The following is a 22,200-nucleotide window of genomic DNA, read 5'->3' on the forward strand; positions in this document are numbered from 1 at the left end:
ATAGGTTCTTTGAATTTTCATAGAATCTTCACGGTTTGAGGTTTTCGAATGAAACTTTTTTCAAATGGTTTCTGTGTTTTTTTTTTTTTTTTTTAATTTGAAACATTTGAATATCGACTTTCAATTGTTTTTGTTATTCAATTTAGACAAGAAAGATGGATACTGCGAAAATTCGAGTGATTTTTGAATACGAGTTCCGACGCGGAACTAACGCGGCAGAAACAGCCCGCAATATCAATGCTGCGTTTGGAGAGGGGTCTACTAATGAACGCACCGTGCGATTTTGGTTTAAACGCTTTCGTGATGGAAATTTCGACTTAAAGAACGAGCCACGAGGAAGACCGCCCACACAGGTGAATAACGATGAATTAAGAGAGATAGTGGAAGCCGATCCTAGTCAAACTACCCAGGAATTAGCGGCATGGTTTAACGTTACCTTACCCACAATATTGACTCACTTGCGTCAAATCAATAAAATAAAAAAATACGAAAAATCGGTGCCTCATGATTTGACTGATCTGCAGAAAGAAACGCGTGTTGAAACTTGTGTTGCCTTGTTGAACCGGTACAGAAATGAAGGAATATTGGAGCGAATTGTAACATGTGATGAAAAGTGGATTCTTTATGATAACCGGAAAAGAAAAATGCAATGGCTGACCCCAGGTCAAATGCCACAACAGTGTCCTAAAGCAAAACTTACCAATAAAAAGGTAATGGTAACTGTTTGGTGGTCTCAGCATGGTGTTATTCACTATAGTTTTCTCCGATCTGGTCAAGCAATAACGGCAGATGTCTATTGTGCCGAACTCCGAACCATGTTGACAAAACTAGCAGTAAAACAGCCCCGACTCATGAATCGATCTTCACCATTATTGCTCCACGACAACGCGAGACCTCACACAGCACGAGAAACCATTTTGACCCTTCAGGAACTGCAGTTAGAAACCATTCGTCATCCTCCGTATTCACCAGACCTTGCTCCAACGGACTACCATTTTTTTCGTGATTTGGACAATTATCTACGTGACAAGAAGTTTTCTTCCCAGGAGGCAGTACAAAATGCTTTCACACAGTTTGTGCAGTCTAGATCGTCGGAGTTCTATCGCAAAGGCATTAATAACCTTCCCATTAGATGGCAGCAATGTATAGATAATAATGGCAACTATTTTGATTAAATAAATTTGTTAAAAATTTAAAAAATAAACAATTTAGATTTTCAGTACAAATCGGCAATTTCATACTTTAACCCCTATTATAAAGTTTTTGTTTCACTATAGTTTTAAACCTCGTGAATGGCAAATTTTGTATATCAAACGGAATCTTGTAATAGAAGCGTTTACATTACCCCTTAAATGAATTTGTGACTTTGTGAAGACGGCTATCAAGAACAGCTAGTTTATTTTTATTCCTCGTATTAATGTTATATCTGTCACAATTTTTCATAAATAAATTACTATTCTTCTTAACATAAATTACATTTTCATAACTCCATGAATTTGGCGCGCGATAGCTCGTGTTTGTTTTGTTACAAGGGAAAGAGCGTCCGTGTAAGGCTAATAGCGCAGGATAGACCGCGTGAAACTGGCGCGTGTTGGGGTGCGCGACTGAAGAGCGCAATCGCGCGGTCTTTCCATTTTCCTTTGGTCTTCCTCTTGATTGCTGTATCACGCGCGATAGAGTGTCTGTGTAAAGCCCGTTATTCTCATCGCAATCTTTTTTAGCTCCTCTATATTATATACCCATGAATATGCCTTTATTTGATAGGTAACCAAGTGACAATGAAAATTGTCATATTGATTAAACTCTACTACGTATTCGCAAGGCAGGTTTCTCCCAGAAGAATGATAAGAAATTGTAGTGTTGGTAAGAAAATAAACGTTTAATTTTTAAAAAAGGTGACTGAAAGTCTTAAGTCCTGCGATCAGCAACGTTTTTGTGTTCTTACGGGATATTTTTTCAGTAATTCACAGATTAAAGTATACAGTAGAAATAGTTATTTGTTATGCAAGGCTGTAAAATTGTTGTTTGACGGGGGTGCTTGTGTTGAAACCAGAGCTAGCGAAGGATGCCGCGATTCCAGAGCGTAGTGAAATATTCAAGACACGAGACGCAAAACAACTTTGCTGGCGAGCGAAATACACAACTTTTCACGTTATTATAGCGAGGTAAATGGTAGATGAAAGAGAAACAATTGATCTATAAAACATCAGTTTTTTTTTAAATTACAAGAAAAAAATTATCTTCGGATGCGTTCTGAATTTACACCTCGCTAATTTTTGTTCTCGTTTATACTTTTATTATGTGTTATTAAGGGATTATTGAAATTATTTTAGTTCTTCAACGAATTAAAATAAGTTAATAAACACAATTAGTTATCATTGTCAATTTAATGTCAACAAAGAATAAGAACGAAATATACCAACGGATTTATATTACATAAATAAATAATGTACGACAAGTCGCTTATTTCAACGTGTCATTTTTTTTTTCAGAAGAAAAAGTTGGGTTAGGTCGAATTTTAAAAACCTTTTCCACGCTAGTGTGCAATAAACGCTTTCGCGCGCAGATTTCTAAGGAGAAAGAAAGCCTTTCCGAGCTAATGAAGCGAAAATATTATTATTGCTTATGGTCAATTATAACAAACTAGTGGAGTAATTTCACAAAAAATAATTGAATATCAATTCAATAAAAATTTAATTAATCCAGTGAATAGCGACATCTCTCGCCAGTCCTGGCTAGTAGCTGTAAAGGTACTAACTGGGTGATAAATCTGTCATAGATTTCTCATAGATGGCGCTACGACTAAAAAGTCGTTGAAAGACCAAGTACAAAGACACGACGCAAGCACATAGAAGAATTCGTGAGGTCCGTTGGTTCGTTCCGTGGCTTAGTTGGTATAGCGTCTGGCACGGTATGCAAGAAGACGTCAATATAGTTCTAAAATAATCTCCGTACAGAGTAGGTACCAAGAAAACCGACCTCAGAAGTTCGTGGAATTATATCTATTTGCCAAGTTTTATTGAAATCGGTTACCGGAAAGTGCGCGAAACCGGATTCATCCCCTAGTTTGCCACCCTTACCGGTGGAATATTTTCTTCAAATCTAAATAGGACCAGGAAGTACATACCCTCTTTCCAACAAAAAAAGTATTATCAAAATCGGTTCGCAAATGCCGTATGGAGTTATCGCGTAACATACATAAAAAAAACAATCAGTTTCGCTCGTAAGCCACTAGCGTACGGCCGTGTCTTATCACCAATACTTAATAAATCGCGTAGTAAATTCCAGTGCTTCTCAAGTTTGAAAAAATGAAAAGTTTTCAATGCATCGTTTGTACTGAGAACTTGATGGACGGAGCCAGGTGTACGGTTCATTATCACTGTGGCGGGATCACGGAATTTGGCTATTCAAGACTAGGCGAGAGGAGATCTTCGTGGCATTGCTCTAAGTGTAAACAGGCCGGAATACGCACTCCCTCCCCGAGTACCATACCAGCAAGTCGTCAACCTCCTTCTAATACTAACCAAACTACTACGCCTGGTAGGGACTCTCTCATACTGAAAGAAATAGCACGATTAGCTGAGAACCTTGCGCCTCTTGAAGCTCTATCGCATGAGCTCAAGTCTCTAAGAGAGGAGATAAGCAGTATAAAGTCATCTGTGCTTGAGTTCACTAACACCATAAAGGAGTTGAACGCTAGGATCGGGGGGGTCGAGACACGATTGGCTAAAATAGAGCAGTCAGCGGAGCAAATCTCTGATATTAAGCGGCGGTTGGATGGGCTCGAGAATGACCTAGCTAGTAAGGAACAATGGTCTCGAATGAACAACGTAGAATTAAAAGGTGTAACCCAAACGAGAAATGAAAACTTAGTCCAATTAATTACTATGTTGGTGTATTGTAAAATACAATGTACTTACACTACGCCAACTTTTTATCTTTTTGTCATTTTCTGTTATTTTTGTACACACCCATATTTATTTACAACTATTATGCTCCCTGAATTTTGTGAAAAAAAAAGAAACAAAAATTAGTGAAAAAAAATGAAAAAAAAAAATAAAAAAAATTGGAGGTATCAATACCATAAAATTGGCGTCTTCCCCGACAAATCGCTTCAATCAGCTTAGCAGGCGAAAGTGGGGTGACGCTAGACGAAGCGGGAGGGGTCCACAGATATTTAGGACGAGTTGTGTACTGAACGTTTTTTTTAAAAAGTTTTTTATGAAATAAATCTGAAATTTATGTTTTAAAATAACATGGACGAAAAAAACTACCATTATTAAATGGTAGTTTTTTAAATTCATTTTACTTACACGTAGTTAAGACAACCTCATATTCCAGCGGTTTCGGTTGAGGGGGAGTCACTAAAAGATCCATGTTAAGTACGCCACCGCATATCCTAAAAACAACATAAAAGCAAATATTTAGATATAACGAAAAAAAAAGAAAAATAGATGTGGTATATTTATTGATGTAGATTCTATTCTCATCATAAAATTATATCGCCCTGTTAATACAATGACGTATTAATTAACTCAAAAAGTGTATTTTTTAGGAATTGATGAAAAAGGAATAACTCGGTTCCTTTGAAAGATCATTAAAATTTATGTATGGGTTTAAGTTTATCACAATTTCTTACTTTTCAAATATATTTAAATTAAATAAAAGGGAAAAATCATATCACATTTTTGAGTAAGGACTGTTTTGGCTAGAGCTAGCTCACGTAAGGTTTTTCTCATTTCGAGTAAAGTGATTTTTAGACTGTTTTTTATAATATTCTAAAACAGTTTTATTGACGTGTTGAGAATGAAATTTCACCTTCAGCAATGATATAATCTTGTATTTCACAAATTTTGAGTTACAACATTATTGTAATAGTAGTACGATATGTCAAAAAGTTGCTATTGTCAATTGCACAGACATATATCTGAATAGACACCGCAAGTACCGCAATGAAAATAATTGATTTTAAAATAAATTACGCATATTTTGATTACAAAACTAAATAACTGTGGAAGAAAACGTCCCTGTTCATTTATCTTCTCACAGTTGTGGTTATTTTGCAGTTTCTAATGGCGCAATTAGGCATTTTTCGCGTTTTCGATTGATGCTAAACTACGATAATGGCCGGGCGCGTTCTGAAGCATAGTAGCCGCAACTAAGGGTTTATAGCCTATATTGGGCATGCGAAGTAGTAGTTCTTGGCGATATGGGTCTGGTGTTCTATCGTACAATGGCTAATAACTAACTTACCTATACTTTCGCATGTTGACTTCACCACCTCGGTGTCTGCACATACAACTTCTTAAATATTTCTGGAACGCTTTCTCTGCAATCAAAACATCGCATATTCGGTAAAAAACTCGGCCACGAAAATATCGCTACGTTTGAAGCGTTATTCGCTGAGAGCGTCAATTTTAAAGCGTCAAAATACACCCACTTTGGTAATTCGATCTTCGGTGGTGGGAGGAATACTTCAGTGTTGAGTAAATGTACTGTACCAGTCTCATTATACTTTTCTCTGAGAGAAACCCGAGAACCTAAACGGTACACAGAACGAATCGCTCGTTTTTGCAACACAAATATGGTTTATATAACTACCGCTTTACCTCTCATGAGAATTAGATTAAGACATAGGTATGATTAGGTGCTATTCGTAACCTAAAAATCCCGTGCAGTCATTAAGGACCTAAGAATACTGTCGAATTGATAATTTGTCGAAATGCAGTCTATATTCAACAGACAAACAAACAAAACAAACAAAATGCACTGCTCACCGTTGAGAACACCCAAGTGTGTTCTGGGGTCAGGCAAAGGCGGCGGTTCAGCCAGCTGTAATTGATCCAGTTCATCCTTTTCCTTGTCCCATTTTGCAAATCTAAAAAAAAACGTATCAAGCGTATATCTCAGGTGCTGGCATTATCAAAGGCGTCATCCATGTTTGTAGGATTGTCTTGTACTGCTCTGGCCACACAGAGGCGGCCGCGGAAGCGTTCCGGCGCGAGAATGTTTGTAGTGTACGAGTTTATTTGAATACTGTCACACTGAAACTCGTACATTACAAAGATTCCCGCGCCCGACATTGTGTGGCCTAAGCTTAAGGAGTTACCACATTTATCGACTTGGAATCGCATTAAACCTGTCAGAAAATATCTTGTACTTGGTGAATTTAGTAGAGCTCCTTGTGGAAGAGTTCGTCCAGGGAAGTACTGCCACCTTACTTATTTCTGCCGCCAAGCAGTAATGTAACATTACCGTGTTCCGGTTTTGAAGGGTGAGGGCGCTGGTGATATTACAGGCACATGGGACTTGTCAACTTATGTCTGAGTGTGACGGGCGCGGTGGTAGATCTGGCGATTTAAAGCTCTGGGTGGCACATCAACTGTTATGGACAGGCGTGTAGCTTACCACCAGGCGCACGACTTGTTCGTCCCGTCACTTGAAATTATAAAAAAAAGAATTACTTGTGACATTAAGATTTCTTTGCTTATGAAAATGTTGTAACTCTTAAAAATTTGTTTAATTTCTTGCGCCATTGTTATTTCTATTACCTAATAATAGAACACTTAAAACACATACATAAGACATTCGCTAAAAACTTATATAATTTGAGATTCTTAGGGTGCTTCAGATGAAATAGCATAGTATACTAACCTACTCAATTTACTGTGGAACGTCTGTGTGGAGTCAACCGTGACCATAGGACTTGTAAAGGGCCCGAAACGTTTGGTTTATTTGAAAAAACAAATATACGCGATTGAAATCCGGAAAAATAGTTTTACGACTACGTATTAAGACGTTTTTATAATGCACACTCATGTTATAGTTCTATGCGTTTATAAACTAATTGGATAATATTCCACAATAAAACAAGTTTGGTGTACTACATACACAATAATGTTAAAAACAATCATTCGAACTACTCCGCAACTCCGTCATTTCCATGTTCGCTGCGCCGACACCCCAAACGCGAAAGGCGAAATATAGTTTTTATCACATTTGCTCGTAAATAATATGATTGCATGGTTGCTAACTTGACTATGACGCACCAAATAAAACCCTGGGGCTTTTTTTCCCCATTACAGCCATGGTCGGTATCGAGTTTTTTTTTCTATTTGTAGCACGACATACCTCCTTACATAGATCAGGTTCAAGCAAGGAGGTTACATAAGTTCAAAATTAAAACATTCGCTTAAAACGTTATCTAAACAGAAATTTTATTGCAATTCAGCCACATACTACTTATATACTTATTATTAAAAATTTCTTGATTGATTTTAATTATTTTCTGTATTGAAGTGTAATAGGTGCAGTGCACGTGACCTTTTTGAAATTTCGCGCCCTTTCACGGATTCCCATTATAGGAGCGAGCGAGGCTTGCCTATTTTATTTCGGATTTATTATTAAAAATTTTATAAAAAGAATACTTATTAATCTAAATCTGGCGCATTGACTTGCAAATAAATGGACGACGGGTCTAATACAAAAACTACGAAAAAATGTCCCAAGTCAACCTATTTAAACGTAGTGACATGTAAAGGAATATGAACAAGCTAAAACGTTGAATTGAAATTGTAATGTCATCGCAGTACTGTCTAATTTTGCTTGCTTCGCTGTCAGTCGAACAAACGAAGACTAAAGCGTGAATGACTCTCTGTATACGATTTTAACGCCCTATAAGTTCGGACACTTTTTAGCGCGGACCCGACGTCCATATAATTGTAAGTCAATGATCCGGCGGCATAAAAAAACTTGAGTAAGTTTATCCGTGCACCGCAGAAAGATTTTCTTCATCTTTTCGGAAAGGGTCCGTAAGCTCTTTGAAATTTTGAGAGGGGTCCGTGACTAGAAAAACGTTAAGAAAACTCCATATGGATGTACCTACAGTAGAACAGTAAACATACGGATTAACTTTAATCATGTTCTCCAGCTCTCTAGTTCGTTCTCTGATGCCTTTGTAAAAAGCGTTTCTAATCACGTCTTGTTCCTTCTTCAGTTTCTGCACGTCCTCAAGTTCTTTTACGTTGAAGATGAACAAATCTGAAAAACATTTTAACTAGACGTTAGATTGTATTTTTTAATGGTTTAGGTAGGACGACTCCGTGTTATATCTAGGGCATGCAAAGAACCGTTTGATTTTAAAAACCGATTTTTAGGTTTTTTATTTCCGATTACCCGGTTATTCGGTTATCGGTGTTACCAGAGTTAGACTTGCAAATATGACAAACGAATATAATAATTACTTAATTTGACTGACTGGTTACGTTTTTATTTCTGTAAAAAAAAACTTGTTGATCAAAAAGATGTTATAAGTCTCTAAATTGATTTCTCGCTGAAACTAATTTTATACAATTGAATAGAAACGAACAAGTCGTACGCCTGGTGGTAAGCGACACGCTTGTCCATAGCAGGTGCATGGCCACGCAGAGGTACCACTTACCCTTCAAAATCGGATTTATTATTAATTAGCTGAAATCGTTTTCTAAAATGGACGGTTATTCGGTTTTTTCGGTTAACCTAATAACCTGGTTGCACCCTAGTTACAACAGCGCTCTGTCTTTGTCTCGCTGTTGAATTTACTTCTGTTAAAAATACTCAATTGTTACAAATCGTCGCCGTACTTTCTTAAACTCGTATCTTAACGCACAAAGTTTTTAAAATGCAAAAATGGATTGTATTTAAACAAATTTTGTAGGTTGTTTTTTTTATCATATTTCCTTCATATTCACACACTGGTTTTTACCTATTCTTAAAGTAACGGATCCAAATCAACCCCTTAGTTAGAATAAATAGAAAGTTTTGCCGTCTTCTGAATAATCATTCTTTATACGAAGATACGAATTTGAGAAAGTAAGGTATAAAAATTCGAGATTATTATTTTGGCTGAATGTATTACACATACCTTCATATCTGTTAGGCAAATCGTGCAACAATGGAAAGGACCTGGTCCTTTCGCTCAACAGATCGATTTCGGACCTGGAAGCCCTTACGCTGAGATTCGATCCTTCGATTGTCTTTGGAAGCGTTACTGACACTTGGATAGCTGGAAATGCTAAATCCACGGGTTGCCTGATGAAGAAATTGGTCATATTTATTATGTCTGTAACTTTTTTGGACGATACTGCTATAACAAAATAAATGTCTTCTACTTCCGCGCATATCCTACTACGTTCCTTGTCACAAACAGTTGAACATAATAAAAATGGAAGTAAATTAATTTGCTACTCCGCGAACCCAGTGAAGGTTAATTCGTGTAAAATAGCTGTGCTTGTGTTGAATGTTTTTTTATGCAGTTAATTATCCCACCCTCCCTCCGTATAAAATTAATTAAATAAATAACACAAGCGCAACTATAGTCACAAACCATCATCAAAAATATACCCGACACATGTTTCGCCTCTCTAAGAGGCATCCAAGAGGCAATACTACCCTAGACGAACCCCTAGACGAACTCTTTCACAAGGAGCTCTGGTGCTACTTAAACGTATGTACGGTCGCATAGCAATGTTTATAATAAAGACAATATGTCTGAAGTATCTTTTGCGTGTTGGATAAATTTACAAGGATCCGTTAAATAGACAAATCATTATGATAACATCGTATCTAAGTCATATAAACCCTTAGGATTCATCTTAAGAGCTACTAAAAACTTTAAAAGACCCTCCACCTTTATGAACCTCTTCAACTGTCTAATAAGTTTACTTGAGTACGGCTGTGTTATATGGTCCCCTTATTATGAATTGCACTCCAACCTCATAGAATTAGTATAGAACAAGGCTCTTAAAATTGTCACATTCCGATCGGGACTGGGTCGCACTCTTGCAACTTACCAAGAGAGATTGGTCAAGTTTAAAATTTGTTCACTACGGACCCAACGTAAAATACAGGATATTGTTGTCTTGCATAAGCTCATACACGGTAGCCTTGTTTCTCCTAGTCTGCTATCACACATTATTAACTTTAACATTAAACCTAATCTTCGTCGTCCTAAAACCTTTATGTTAAATGTTTATCGAAATAATACATCCTTTTATAACCCGTGACTAAAATGTGCCGAACCTACAATGATTTACTCATATCAGAATCTGGAGGTTTCCGACATTGATGTTTTCGACAACAATCTTTGTCGAATTCGTAATAATCTCCTCAACTATTTCGTCTCGTATTCTCATTAGTACTGCCAAATTAACATCTATGTTAGTCTTTAGTTGCATTACTTTTAAGTTGTAATCTTCTCTTCCCTCTTTTTTTTTGTAATCCTTATGCAAATATGTTTACAATTAGCATAATAACGCTGTATGTACAAGCATTAGGTACTATATTTATTAACAGACAATGCATATTGAGAACCTTGACGTCATGATAAGAGTCTAAACAACCTCTAAAAGCTTTGGTTGATTCTGTATAACAGCCAAAGTGTTGAATCAATCACTTTCGAAAAAATATATATTTAACGGCGGGTCATCAAAAGGGGCGTTTATCAAGCTCGATTGCTCATCAATTACGAGGAATTTCTTCCAAATAATAACGCAGGCGTGTACACCAATGTGGATTTATTGTGTTGCAAACTAAATCCCTTGAAAATATATTTAGATAGGCGTGATGTCTTTGGATGTCATTACTCCTCGGCAATCGGAAACAGAATGAACTTAGAAAAAGGCGGCCGCTCGGTTAACCTTAGCGATCTGTGAACTTAAAAAAAGAAGCTAAACTGACTTCCGGCCAGAGACAAGCCAGTGTTGCCATTTTAATAAAATAAAAAGTATCGACAATCACGCCATCTTTACAATCGAGTAGAATCGAGTAAGAACTAAAATTAAAAGAAACAAAATGGAACTGTCACTTTGACGTTTTAGGTTTTTAAAAAAAACAGCCTTCGTAAACGTAATGTTGGATGTTCTCCGACATATTGAAATTGAGGACATACACTGATTACTACAGGATGTCAAAATACGATTTCTAAAAATTTTCACGATAGAAAAAACACTAACTTATCTCGGAATTCTACAAGAAAATCGCTGTATTCAATGCGTACTTTACATATACCAATGATTTTTTATATCAACTGAACTAAATAGAACACGTATACGACACACATTTTTCAAATGACATTAATTTCGTTTGTAAAAGAAATAAACTCTAAAATAACGCCAGTGTCCCTGCCGGTCCACCGAAGCAAAATGAACCGTATAAGTACGGGAAAAATTTGATTTCGAGATCCACTCTTAAGGCTTAATATTCCCAAAAATCTTACGGTTCTGGCTCCTGATCAGGAGGCTTCTTCTTTCTGGTGGGCAGTTTGATGGCGACCCAAATATTCAGCTTCAAAGCTTGAAAGGTGCGGTTGTAGTGGGCGATTTTAACGCTGTCAAATTGTAAGTTTTTTTGGAGATCACGTAACACGAAGTATGATGCAAATTCTATTGCTGTGGCCAGTTGTTCGCGGAGCTGAAGACGGATCTGAAATATTTGAGATAAGTTCGCGTCGCTGATTCATGGGAATAATTTATTGCAGGGAATGCGGTTTTAAGTCTTCTAGATATAGGTGGGTAGCCAATCGCGAGAGCTCTAATCTCGTTGTGGAATCGGTTAAACTATACAGCGTTAAACATGAATGGTATACCGCGAGTAGCCGAAAAGATCTTTATTTGGCTCATTAGCTGTAATATAGTCCTTTGCATTGCATTATCAAAGCAAAACTTCAGACAGCATGTTACTTTATAGAGCATTATAGATAATGGATGTTTATAAAGAGAGAGAGAGAGAGAGAGAGAGATTACAATTGTTAAAGCGACATCTCTAATCAGCTGCTGGCAACTGTCACGGTACCTGGCCGAAATGCTTTCATAGACTTCTCACAGATGGCCCTACGGCAAAAAGTCTTAGTTTGCATGGCGGCTCGCACGGCAGCATGGATAGGTATCACGATAATTGTCAAAGAAAATAAATGTTTACATAAATTCGACACTGCCAAGGCAGTGTTTACCTCATTGTAATTAGCAACTTGCTGTTCTGTGTACTGTCTTGCGTTGGCTACAAACACTTCCAGCATTTCAATCATCTGAAAATAAAATATTCGTAGTATTTATTGAAATAAATTCGGAAAAATTGCGTTAGACTTTTTTATGTAAAGAAGGAGACAAACAAGCAGACGAGACACATGATGGGAGATGATCGTTGTCACCCATGGACATTTGCAACATTAGAAGAGCTGCCTATGCGTTGCCAGCCTTTGAGTCATGTCATAGCGCAAAGGATATAGGAGGAAGAATCTTCAGAAGGAAGACATTCCACGTCATTGTAGCAGTAGAGCTCCTTGTGAAAGAGTTCGTCCAGGGAAGTACTGCCACCTTACCTATTTCTGCCGCCAAGCAGTAATGTCAGCATTACTGTGTTCCGGTTTAGAAGGCACAAGGGACTTGTCAACTTATGTCTCAAGGTGATGGGCGCAGTGGCAGTGACCCTCAGATCTTTGCGATTTAAAGCTCTGAGTTACATTGCAACTATTATGGATAGGTGTAAGATATGTAGTGCCAGGACCAGTCGCTGGTCCGCGAGTCTCGTCGTCTAGGGATATACTTAAGGAAATATACGTGAGTTTGGTTCAATCTGTATTGATTTATTGTATTCCTGTATGGGGTGGAGCTGCTAAAACTCGTTTTCTCGAGTTGGAACGTGCGCAACGCAATTTGCTTAAAATAATGTATTTTAAAAAAAGACGATTTGCCACTAGCAGTTTGTATCAACTATCAAATTTAGCCACTGTAAGGAAACTCTACATCACTCAAACTGTACTCAGACAACATAGGTCTCTAAAATATGATCTAAATATTTCGAAGAGGAGAAGGAAAGACATTGTGGCACAATACCTAAAGTAAATACAACATTTGCAAACAGACAATTCAGCAAACGATCGGCCCATTTGTACAATTTAATTAATAAGGAATTAGAAATATACGCCAAAAGTTATAGAGACTGCAAAAAAATTACATCAAAATGGCTACAGTCGAAATCGTATGAGGAAACCGAAGATCTATTAGAACAGTTGCTTTAAAAACACTACTTTCCTAATCTATGGCAACAGGTTAACACACATACACACAGACACACCCCCCCCACACACATACATACATACATACACACACTCACCCTCACTCACTTACTCACTCACAAATACATACATACACACACTCACTCGCACATACATACATACATACACACACTCATACTCACACTCACACACACACACATACACACACACACACACACACACACACACGCACGCACGCACGCACACACACATACTTTTTCATATACAAATGCACACACTTACGTTTTAAGATTCAAATTAAATTAAAAATTAGAAGTTAAGAAAATTGTTTGTTTTGTTTTTGTCGATCTTTGGAAATGTAAAAATTAAACACTACATTAAGTATAAGTTAAAAATGTTAAATATGACACAGGCTTGATAAGCTTAATAGGAGGTACCATCCACTGTTAATGTAAAGTTAATTGTATTACTGAAATAAACATTTATTATTATTATTATTTTATTATTATTTAGGTGTGTCGCTTACCACCAGGCACACGACTGTCAGATTGACAATTTTATGATACTCTGTCAGTCTGTCAGTTAGTGCCTGGGGTGAATGCCGTCGCTCTGGTGCTCAAAGTACAGGGAATTGTGTACTTTAGTCCAGGTAATGGGTGTGGTCGTTTGCGATATTATTATCTCAACACATAGGCGAGATTTATATGTACAAATGGTAACACTTACGGGTAGAATTTCAACACATTTGGTCTCCAACTCGTCGACGTCGTATTTGGCGGTTTCCTTGTAACGGTGCAAATACGTGGCCACCTGAGTCACCACTCTTGGATCCGGAAGACCGTCACACCGGAGGTATTGCTGCCACTGGGTGTTACACATTACTTTATTCATCAAATACTAAGCAATGAAGGTCATTTAATTGTATCGGAAGAAAAGATCTGGACATTAGAAGTCGATCAAAGAAGGATGGCGCCATCCCGTGTGTAACAGTGTTTTTGACGACGTGCATTAAAGGGACCTATCAATACTTGTGATTCATAATGAAAACATCAAAAAAGCTAATTAAGTACAGCCTGTAGAAGCTGGGGTTATAAACTCGATATAAGTTATGTTTATAACATTGACCTGTATTTCGCTTCAGATGTGTCTTCGTAGTAGCAGAAAACAACAACAAATTTTCAATTTGTACCTAAAAATAATAAAGAACTTGCAGAATATTCCTAAATCTGCCAAACATTTAATACAACGTTAACATGTTCTGTCGCAATGAAAATGAATAAAAATTAAATCTGCCCAAATGGCAGAAGTCTGCCACAAATGGTCACACTGTTCTCAATCTCGAAGTGACATTGACATTGGCAAGAGGCCTTTCGTCAAAACGTTCCTTTGCTAACATTCGTATCATTTAAATATTGTCTAAACATTTTTGTCACATTGTGTTTTATTTTTTAGTTTATGTCCTTATTGTTTAATTGATTATTTGACTAGGTATTTTATGGCTTTAATGTTTTATGTGTGTAGTATAAAATAACCAATAGTTTAAGTAGATAAACATTCAATCATGCTTAAAATGAAATGTACGTACAAGAACTTTATGATCGAACGTAATAAATTGCGTTGTGTTCTTGCATCTATTCTAAAATACACTATTTTGCAATTTCTTTATTCACGACTTCTAAAAATATACAAAAATATAATAATAATTACGCATAAACTGAAACGTAATATTATACTAGCAAAGTCCATGAACGGCACGATCGGTCAGCTTTCGCAATACTTCTTTAATAAAATGTTTTTCTTTTTATCCAAATACATAAATAAACGTTCAATATTACTTCCATCTTGCTGTATGCTGGGGCTCTACTCTCGAAGCATGAAATCTCATCACACAGCGACTATTAGCAGCGATGCAAACGAGTGACTGCGACGATACAAACGCGCGAAGGCGCAACATTTTTTTTGCATCGATACGGTCGCTTATGTTGAATCATTATGTATAAAAAATCTGTACAGGTCTATCACATCATTTTATATTGTTAATTGTAAATATAATAAAAGTTAATAAATACATTAAACTAATAATTGTTTAATTGATTTATTTTAATAAAAATGAGTTAATTTAAAAGTCGCGTACGGAATGACTCTCGAAGTCCGTCAATTTCGCGCTTCAAGAGTAGGACCCCGGGTACGGGCGTGTTTCACGTGTTATAGTTAGAAAAACGTTGGTTTGAAATTTGAAATTTTAAGTTTTTAAATTTAATTCATAAAGTTCGTTATAGCATGGAATTCTCAAATCTGTGCAAAAACTTTTGAGTGTCATAAAAGCGTTCCAAGGTTCAGCTTCGTGTAGTACGTATTTCACAGTAACTGTATCAACACTGTCGACATCTTTGCCAATAGCTTGCCAAAGTTTAAGCATTCTGTCAAGTCTCTGGCATCTTAAAACATCTTAAAATATAATATTTTTATGCCTTAGTCACTTTACTATCATTCAATTATGTTTGCTATTTTTTTTAATATGGGTGTAATTTGTGGCTGTCTATGCGTGTGTCCATGGTACCCGCGATACAGGGTTTCCCTAGTGCGGGGCTATGAGTGTGTGCGTTATTATTATTATACCTGACTTAAAACACAAATTCCTATAATTTTTTTTTATCTTTAGAACTTGTATCATTTCTCAAAATGTTAAATAATGTTGTTATACAGGAAATGACCTAATCTTCGCGTTCATTCCTGATAAAGAGGTATTATTATTAGAGGTGTGATTATCATTTAGAGGCTTACCTCGGCTTCCTTTTGCTTTTTGTTGTCGTCGGCAATCTTTTGTTTTTCAAATCCTAAAACAGAAAACCGTTAAAATTATATCTAGAATAGATTTTGCGTAATAATGTTGCACGTTGCAACGTTACAGAAAATGAATTAGTCCATAATGGTCTGACTGGTTCACATAAACACACACATAGACAATCACAAATTAGCCCGGGAATCGAACCTGGGACCTCTGCGTGGCAGTCCGGCCATGGTAGCCTTTCGGCCACGGAGGCAGTTTATGGTTACTAAGTTATGGTTTTTTTATGGTTGTTAAACTGTTGAGCAATTTGCAAATTTTGGGATAAACATGATTGTAATAAGAGTAATATGGCTCCAATTGACAAGCAAAATTTAGCCGATTCTGACAAATATTTTCATACAAAAATGATGTACACATAGTTAGATATGTTATTCTTAAATAATTTGTTTTAGACATTTATTTTAGCCTGTTTTCAGGATTTTAAGTGATCGGATAAAGTACATCCTACCCTGTAATACATTAGTACATTCTTTCGGCCGGGGCCGCACTGGTACGGCGACAGCGCGGTGCGGCGGCGACGCGAGAAAATAGGTGGCCGCATTCCAAAAGCGAGAAGCCAGCGAAACGCCGCTACGTCCCTTACGACAGTGTGGCTGCTCAGGTACATCACCCCACATTTTGTCGTAAATCGCCGTCGCACCGCTTCTTGTCGTACGAAATTCAAGTGTCGTCGCGAGTCGCTAAATAGTTTTATTTAATGCAGACACCGTCATTACTTCGAGACCATTTGAAATTTCTTTGCAATATGAAGAAATAAATTTCGTTTGTCGTTTCTGCAGTGCGGCCACCGACAAATGTTTAAATGTGTTTGTTTCACGAAATCACCGTGGCGTCGCAGTCACCTTAGTAGTGCGGCCGCGGCCTTAGACAACATCCTTAAGTGTATCGGATATTTTTTGCAAGGCCATTATTTAATAGCAAATACTTAAACCACTTGATCTAGTTTAAGACAGTTTATCGCACTTCTTCTCCGGTGATTCGAATCAAAATATCGATTACGTTAGCTATGGTAACGGCTGTATAGTTTTACCTCGTAAATGGCAAATTTTGAATGTCAACCGGAATTTTATTACTGAATTTCTAGCGTTGTGAAGACCACAGAACAATAAATACAGTAGAAGTGGTTAGTTAGCATCGCATGCGTGCCAACATTAGGTCTCAAAAGACCTACTTGAGCTCAGTCCGCAATTTTCGCTTTGTATGGTATAGTTGTGTCATTCTTTCGCGCAAATTTTTTAAAATCATAGAAAGCTGTTTTGGAGTGCATCCGTAGTAGTAATTCATATCATCGGTATGTCTTATTTTAATTTCAAATGATTTATTTTAATTGAAAATTTTCAATTTTCTGTTGATCGAATTGATTTAGATTTTAATCGTTCGTCGTAGTCCAGCTACTGGCTGCAAGATGGCAGCACGTTGAAAACAATTTCAATATAAAATTCAAAAACATAGTAACTTGGAATAAAGGTATTGGACTTTCAACAATATAGAGACTGGGTAAAGTTTCAATTATTTGTTTCATCTTTTTAAATTAGAAACTATGACCAATCATTATCAAGATTTCGTAGTGTTTATCATTTGTCTCTGTGCGGTATCGATAGTAATTGAGGCTTATGTCACTTCTATTGTTTTTTTCTTCCGTGGGAAGACAACTCTGTCAAGAACAGCCAGTTTATTTTTATTCCTCGTATTAATGTTATGCCATGGTCATTAGACGAGGCAATTTATACTCTTTCGAGTTTCGTCAATGTTCCCATGTTCAGTCTGTGGGTAATTATATTATTATTCTTACTCTCAAATAGGACACATGTCTTGTCCAAGATATCCCTCCGGATGTCCTGCTCCTCCAAGTCCTGTGCCATTAGCTCGGCGCGTGCCCGAGCTAAGGCCGCTCTTTTCTCCTTTGCGCCCGCCAGCCTGGCTTGCCTGAACGAAAGAGACAGATGTATGATAAGAGCTTCCTTGTCAATCTTGGGTATTACCATGTGCCAACAACTCAAGACGACTGCTAGTCTCCATACTACAGATTGTAACTACGAAAAAGGTCGAAATCTCGTCTTATGTCTAGATGGCGCTGATCTAACCTGGAAGTAGTTGATATTATTTAAATGGCAGTGGATATCCATAAATTCCTCTTTAATACCAAATATAAGTAGTCTGTTGCTTTTTGCTAAAATTTTCTCCTGATCTTTAGCAAATATGCGTGTCAACAGAAGGCATTGTATGTTACAAATTAATTTAAACGATGATGGCAGATGGCGTTAATCCTTATGAAAATAAAAAAATAGCCAGCAGTTTGCATAAAAATGTATGCAATAAGCGCCATCTAGTTGATTTGTTTGTTATCACTATCACTAGAAATTAGAGAAGTTTTGATAAATTCGACTCATCCGAAGAACAGAGTCCGATGTGATCATACAACGAAAAGAGGATAAATACGTAATATCGTTATTCAAAATAAGACCTATAGATACAAGTGTTTTCAGAATTTTATACAGTACAATACAAACATTCTTTATTGCACACTGGGACAAATACAAAACAATACAAAAAATAAAAAGACAGGTACAACAGGCGGCCTTATTGCTATATAGCAATCTCTTCCAAGCAACCTTCGGATTACAGGAAATTATGAGACAATAATCAATTGAGGGCGCATAAAAATAGTCTAAAACAGAAATAAAAAATAATAGTAAAATAAGTAAATAACATACTTAAACAAATAAAATAAATAAATAACAAAAAAAATACATATGATTGCACAAACCTTTGAAAGTAGGATTATATAGAACATAATAATGACAACACAGAAGATATAACACAGGTAAGAATAGGAGAAAATAATAATAATTAGAGTGTAAGATAATGAGCTTTGAGTAGAGTTTTGAAAGACTCAACAGACTTAGCGCATCTGATCGATTCAGACAGAGAATTCCACAGCTTGATGCTTCTAACCTTGAAGGAGTTGGAATAGAAGTTAGAAGAATGGATAGGGCAGTTTAAAGAAAGAGTGAGAGAAGACCGTAAGGCGCGACTGAGAGTAGTACTATGAAAAACGAAACAATCTTTGAGATAGGGAGGAGAGGTGATTTACGTATTATTTTATTTCAGAAAGTAAAAACGATCACCCGTCAATATGATATCGACTCCCAAGAACAGCGAACGAAATTTACAATGTTCTGAGAATAAGTAGCCTTGCATATGGGTCTTTGTTCTACGGATGAGGTGAATTGCAACTCGTCAATGTAAAACAAATTACTTTATATAATAGCTATTTGGTACAAGTGGCCACATCTGGTGTACCAATAAATACTAAATACCCGACTACGCCATCTTGTATCTCGATTAGCAGTCATATTAAGTCATTTATTGGCCTATGGTATTACCATAGTGTAATACAAGTAGGGCAACTCCCACCCGGTTCAGCGCATCAATATTTACACTTTGTTTGGAGCGTAGGGTTGTCTCATTATTATTTTAGTTGTACTAAGGGTGGAAACTAGTGTTGCAAGGAATAGTATTTCGCTTTCAGGCCGAATATCGAATATTCGGCTAAACTATTCGGCCTGATTAATGATCTTACGAAAATTGGCGCGCAAACTGCATTATAGTAAAGATAGCCATACACACATAGGAAATGAAACTATTTTTCCGGATTTTAAATCGCGTATATTTGTTTTTTCACATAAACCGACGTTTCGGGCTCCTTACAGGTCTCATGGTCACGGTTGACTGATGAATATATATAAATATTAAATTAAACCAGTAATGATGCATAGTTTTGTAAAAAGAAACAAAAATTCAATTTACTTTCTTTTTAATTTAATTTAATTTTTTTCAAATTTTTTTTTAAATTTTGTTTTCAAAAATTTTATTTTCAAATTTATAATTCAAATTTAGACATCTTAACGAAGAAAGTAATTGTTTATTTCATTTTAGTTTGATTAAATTTCAAAAACTTAATTTTATTTTCATTTGCAAATAATAAGCACTAGGTTGATTTTGTTAGCGTTTTTTTTTAAATCATAGGTAGTGTTCATTTATTACCTTTTTTTGATCTCATAGAAGTTACTATTTGTGATAATTTGCTGTATTATTTCCTTATTTCTTCCTCCTTTTTTAAGGTTCGGTATTCGGCTGAATAGCAAAAAATAGGCCGAACAAGCCGAAAACCGAATAGTAATCGAATATTCGTTGCAACTCTAGTCGAAACACAAAACTTCTGAAATCTGCGAGCTCGCACGACGGATCGCAAGTATTTGCGAATGACTCCGTATCGCATTTCTGCGATGTTAATCTTCTTTGTTTTTTTTCCCTATATTTTCTTATCAATAACAACAGTGCAACACTCTTTTTACGATCCATGCAGTCAATCTGTTAGCTGCATAACTGCTAACGGTCGGTTTTGGTGGCAGCTGCGCGGGGCGGGAGTTACAGTTATGTCGCGCTGCACACGTGATAAGTTCAACAAAATGACGATAGGAATGAAACTATTTTTCCGGATTTAAATCGCGTATATTTGTTTTTTCAAACAAACCGACGTTTTGTTTGAAAAAACAAATATACGCGATTTAAATCCGGAAAAATAGTTTCATTCCTATGTATAACAATCGCGAAAACCTAAGAACTCAAAATGACGATATTCAATTTGGTTTAAAAAGTGTCAAATGCCTTGTCTATTAGTTTCAATTATCAATGAAATAGTTTTTTTAATTGAACGTCTCGCATAACAACTATTGATTAATTTGATAGGCATTTTTTTCAATCAACTTGCTATTGAATATCGTCAAAAAAATCTTGTTGAAATTATCTCGTGTGTGACAAAGCTGTTACGTAAACTGTCACTCCTCCCGCACCGCGCAGCTACCTCAGAAGCCGACTCTGTTAAGCGGTAGTACTGTAAATGTTGTACTTACGTATCGATATTTTTATACTAGCATCGCGGATCTCTATTATCCCAATAAAGTCATCCAATTGGTCTAATAAAACTTACATTTCAGCTTCTCTTTCTGCCTTCAAAGCCTCCATCCTTTCAGCCATCATGGCCTCTCGTTCTCTTTTACTCATTTTGAGTCCGTTTTTTCTTTTTTACTTATAAAACAGATATAGGTACGCCGCACTGGACTAAATAATTAATTAATTTTGTTTTTAACAAGTGTTTTGTATTCATAGACACGGTATGTACGGACAGTAGTAACGGGCGGGTACAGGGATAGAAAGCAAGGAAGGATAAATAAAGGTGGACGCATACTTGTGCACGCTGCATATCTGCACCAAACCAAATTTTATAGGAGATGGATTTCACACTTTGTTATTTCAATGGCTACGACTTTCGATTTTTGACAGTAAGCATTAATTTATGTTGTCTACGGACTGATAACGATAGTTTCCCGTAAATCACGTGAATTTAGTTGCCACGACATACACGCGGATTTGGTTTAGCGACTTAATTAACTTGAAAATTGCACTACCCCCGACGATATGCGAAATGACAACTTTTTTGGAGAGAGCTTAATGCTCTGGCCATACAGTTCATGTAACCTCGTACATTACAAAAACTCCCGCGCCTGGAACGCTTCAGCGGCCGCCTCTGTGTGGCCTGAGCATTACAGATTCTACGAACGAAAATAGTTGATGACTGTGTTATTTTTAAATAGGAGAATTATAAAATTTCCAATTCAAATAGTTCGTATTGTTTTGATGACTTACGATAAGAGCACTGTTGTCATATGATCACATGTATAAGTGCCCCAACAACGCGTAATTGTTATTTAGCACAATTGTTATTTACCAATTATTTTTAATTGAGCATCATAAGGCAGCACATGCGTAACATTCACTAACGCGTTGTAAATAACCCGCGTTAGTTGTTGCATAGAATTACGCACGCGTCGCACTGGTGAGTGTTACTTTGCGGCGTGAGTTCACCTTAAGAAAAGGAAAACTAACTTTTCAGCCTCTACTTCAGCTCGCCATTGTTCTATTCTCTCAGCCATCCATTTGTCTTGCTCCTTTTTGTTCATTTTCTTCCAATTTTTTGGCTGTATTAGACAAGCAAGGGTTTAACGAAAACATCAAATAATATTTCAGCTGGTGCATCGCGCATACTGAGGGTAATAAACAAATTTAGTGAAAAATAATTCAAAATTAGAAAAATAGCGTGACAAGAGGATTTTTTGAGCATTGAACACCGAGTCAAGTTCGTATTCTACAGGATATACACTGAGTCTACTTATTATTTGTCAAACTGTTTAACGCCGCTAAAACACGGTGTTTAATTGGCAAGACTGAACAGGAA

At 36.6% G+C, this 22,200-nt stretch overlaps 1 protein-coding gene across 3 annotated transcripts in view; it reads right to left on the minus strand.

Annotated features, from left to right (window-relative positions):
- Positions 1-22,200, minus strand: part of LOC113232262 (axonemal 84 kDa protein-like) — an 83,703-nt gene that overhangs the window by 47,334 nt on the left and 14,169 nt on the right. For 2 of the 3 annotated variants that reach the window (XM_026466931.1, XM_026466932.1), the window contains exons 1-10: positions 17,695-17,818; positions 15,836-15,888; positions 13,778-13,915; positions 11,987-12,061; positions 11,255-11,460; positions 8,903-9,069; positions 7,905-8,040; positions 5,778-5,878; positions 5,254-5,329; positions 4,314-4,399 (exon numbers count right to left, since the gene is read on the minus strand). In XM_026466931.1, coding sequence (XP_026322716.1) covers positions 4,314-4,399; positions 5,254-5,329; positions 5,778-5,878; positions 7,905-8,040; positions 8,903-9,069; positions 11,255-11,460; positions 11,987-12,061; positions 13,778-13,915; positions 15,836-15,888; positions 17,695-17,764 — 1,108 coding nt within the window. In that variant the 5' untranslated portion in view covers positions 17,765-17,818. Of the gene's footprint in view, positions 1-4,313; positions 4,400-5,253; positions 5,330-5,777; positions 5,879-7,904; positions 8,041-8,902; positions 9,070-11,254; positions 11,461-11,986; positions 12,062-13,777; positions 13,916-15,835; positions 15,889-17,694; positions 17,829-21,851; positions 21,944-22,200 lie in introns of those variants that run through there. The other variant, XM_026466933.1, reaches the window with a different exon arrangement.

This window comes from Hyposmocoma kahamanoa, unplaced genomic scaffold (assembly GCF_003589595.1).
Source record: "Hyposmocoma kahamanoa isolate Upper Pololo Valley unplaced genomic scaffold, ASM358959v1 67, whole genome shotgun sequence".
NCBI lineage: Eukaryota > Metazoa > Arthropoda > Insecta > Lepidoptera > Cosmopterigidae > Hyposmocoma > Hyposmocoma kahamanoa.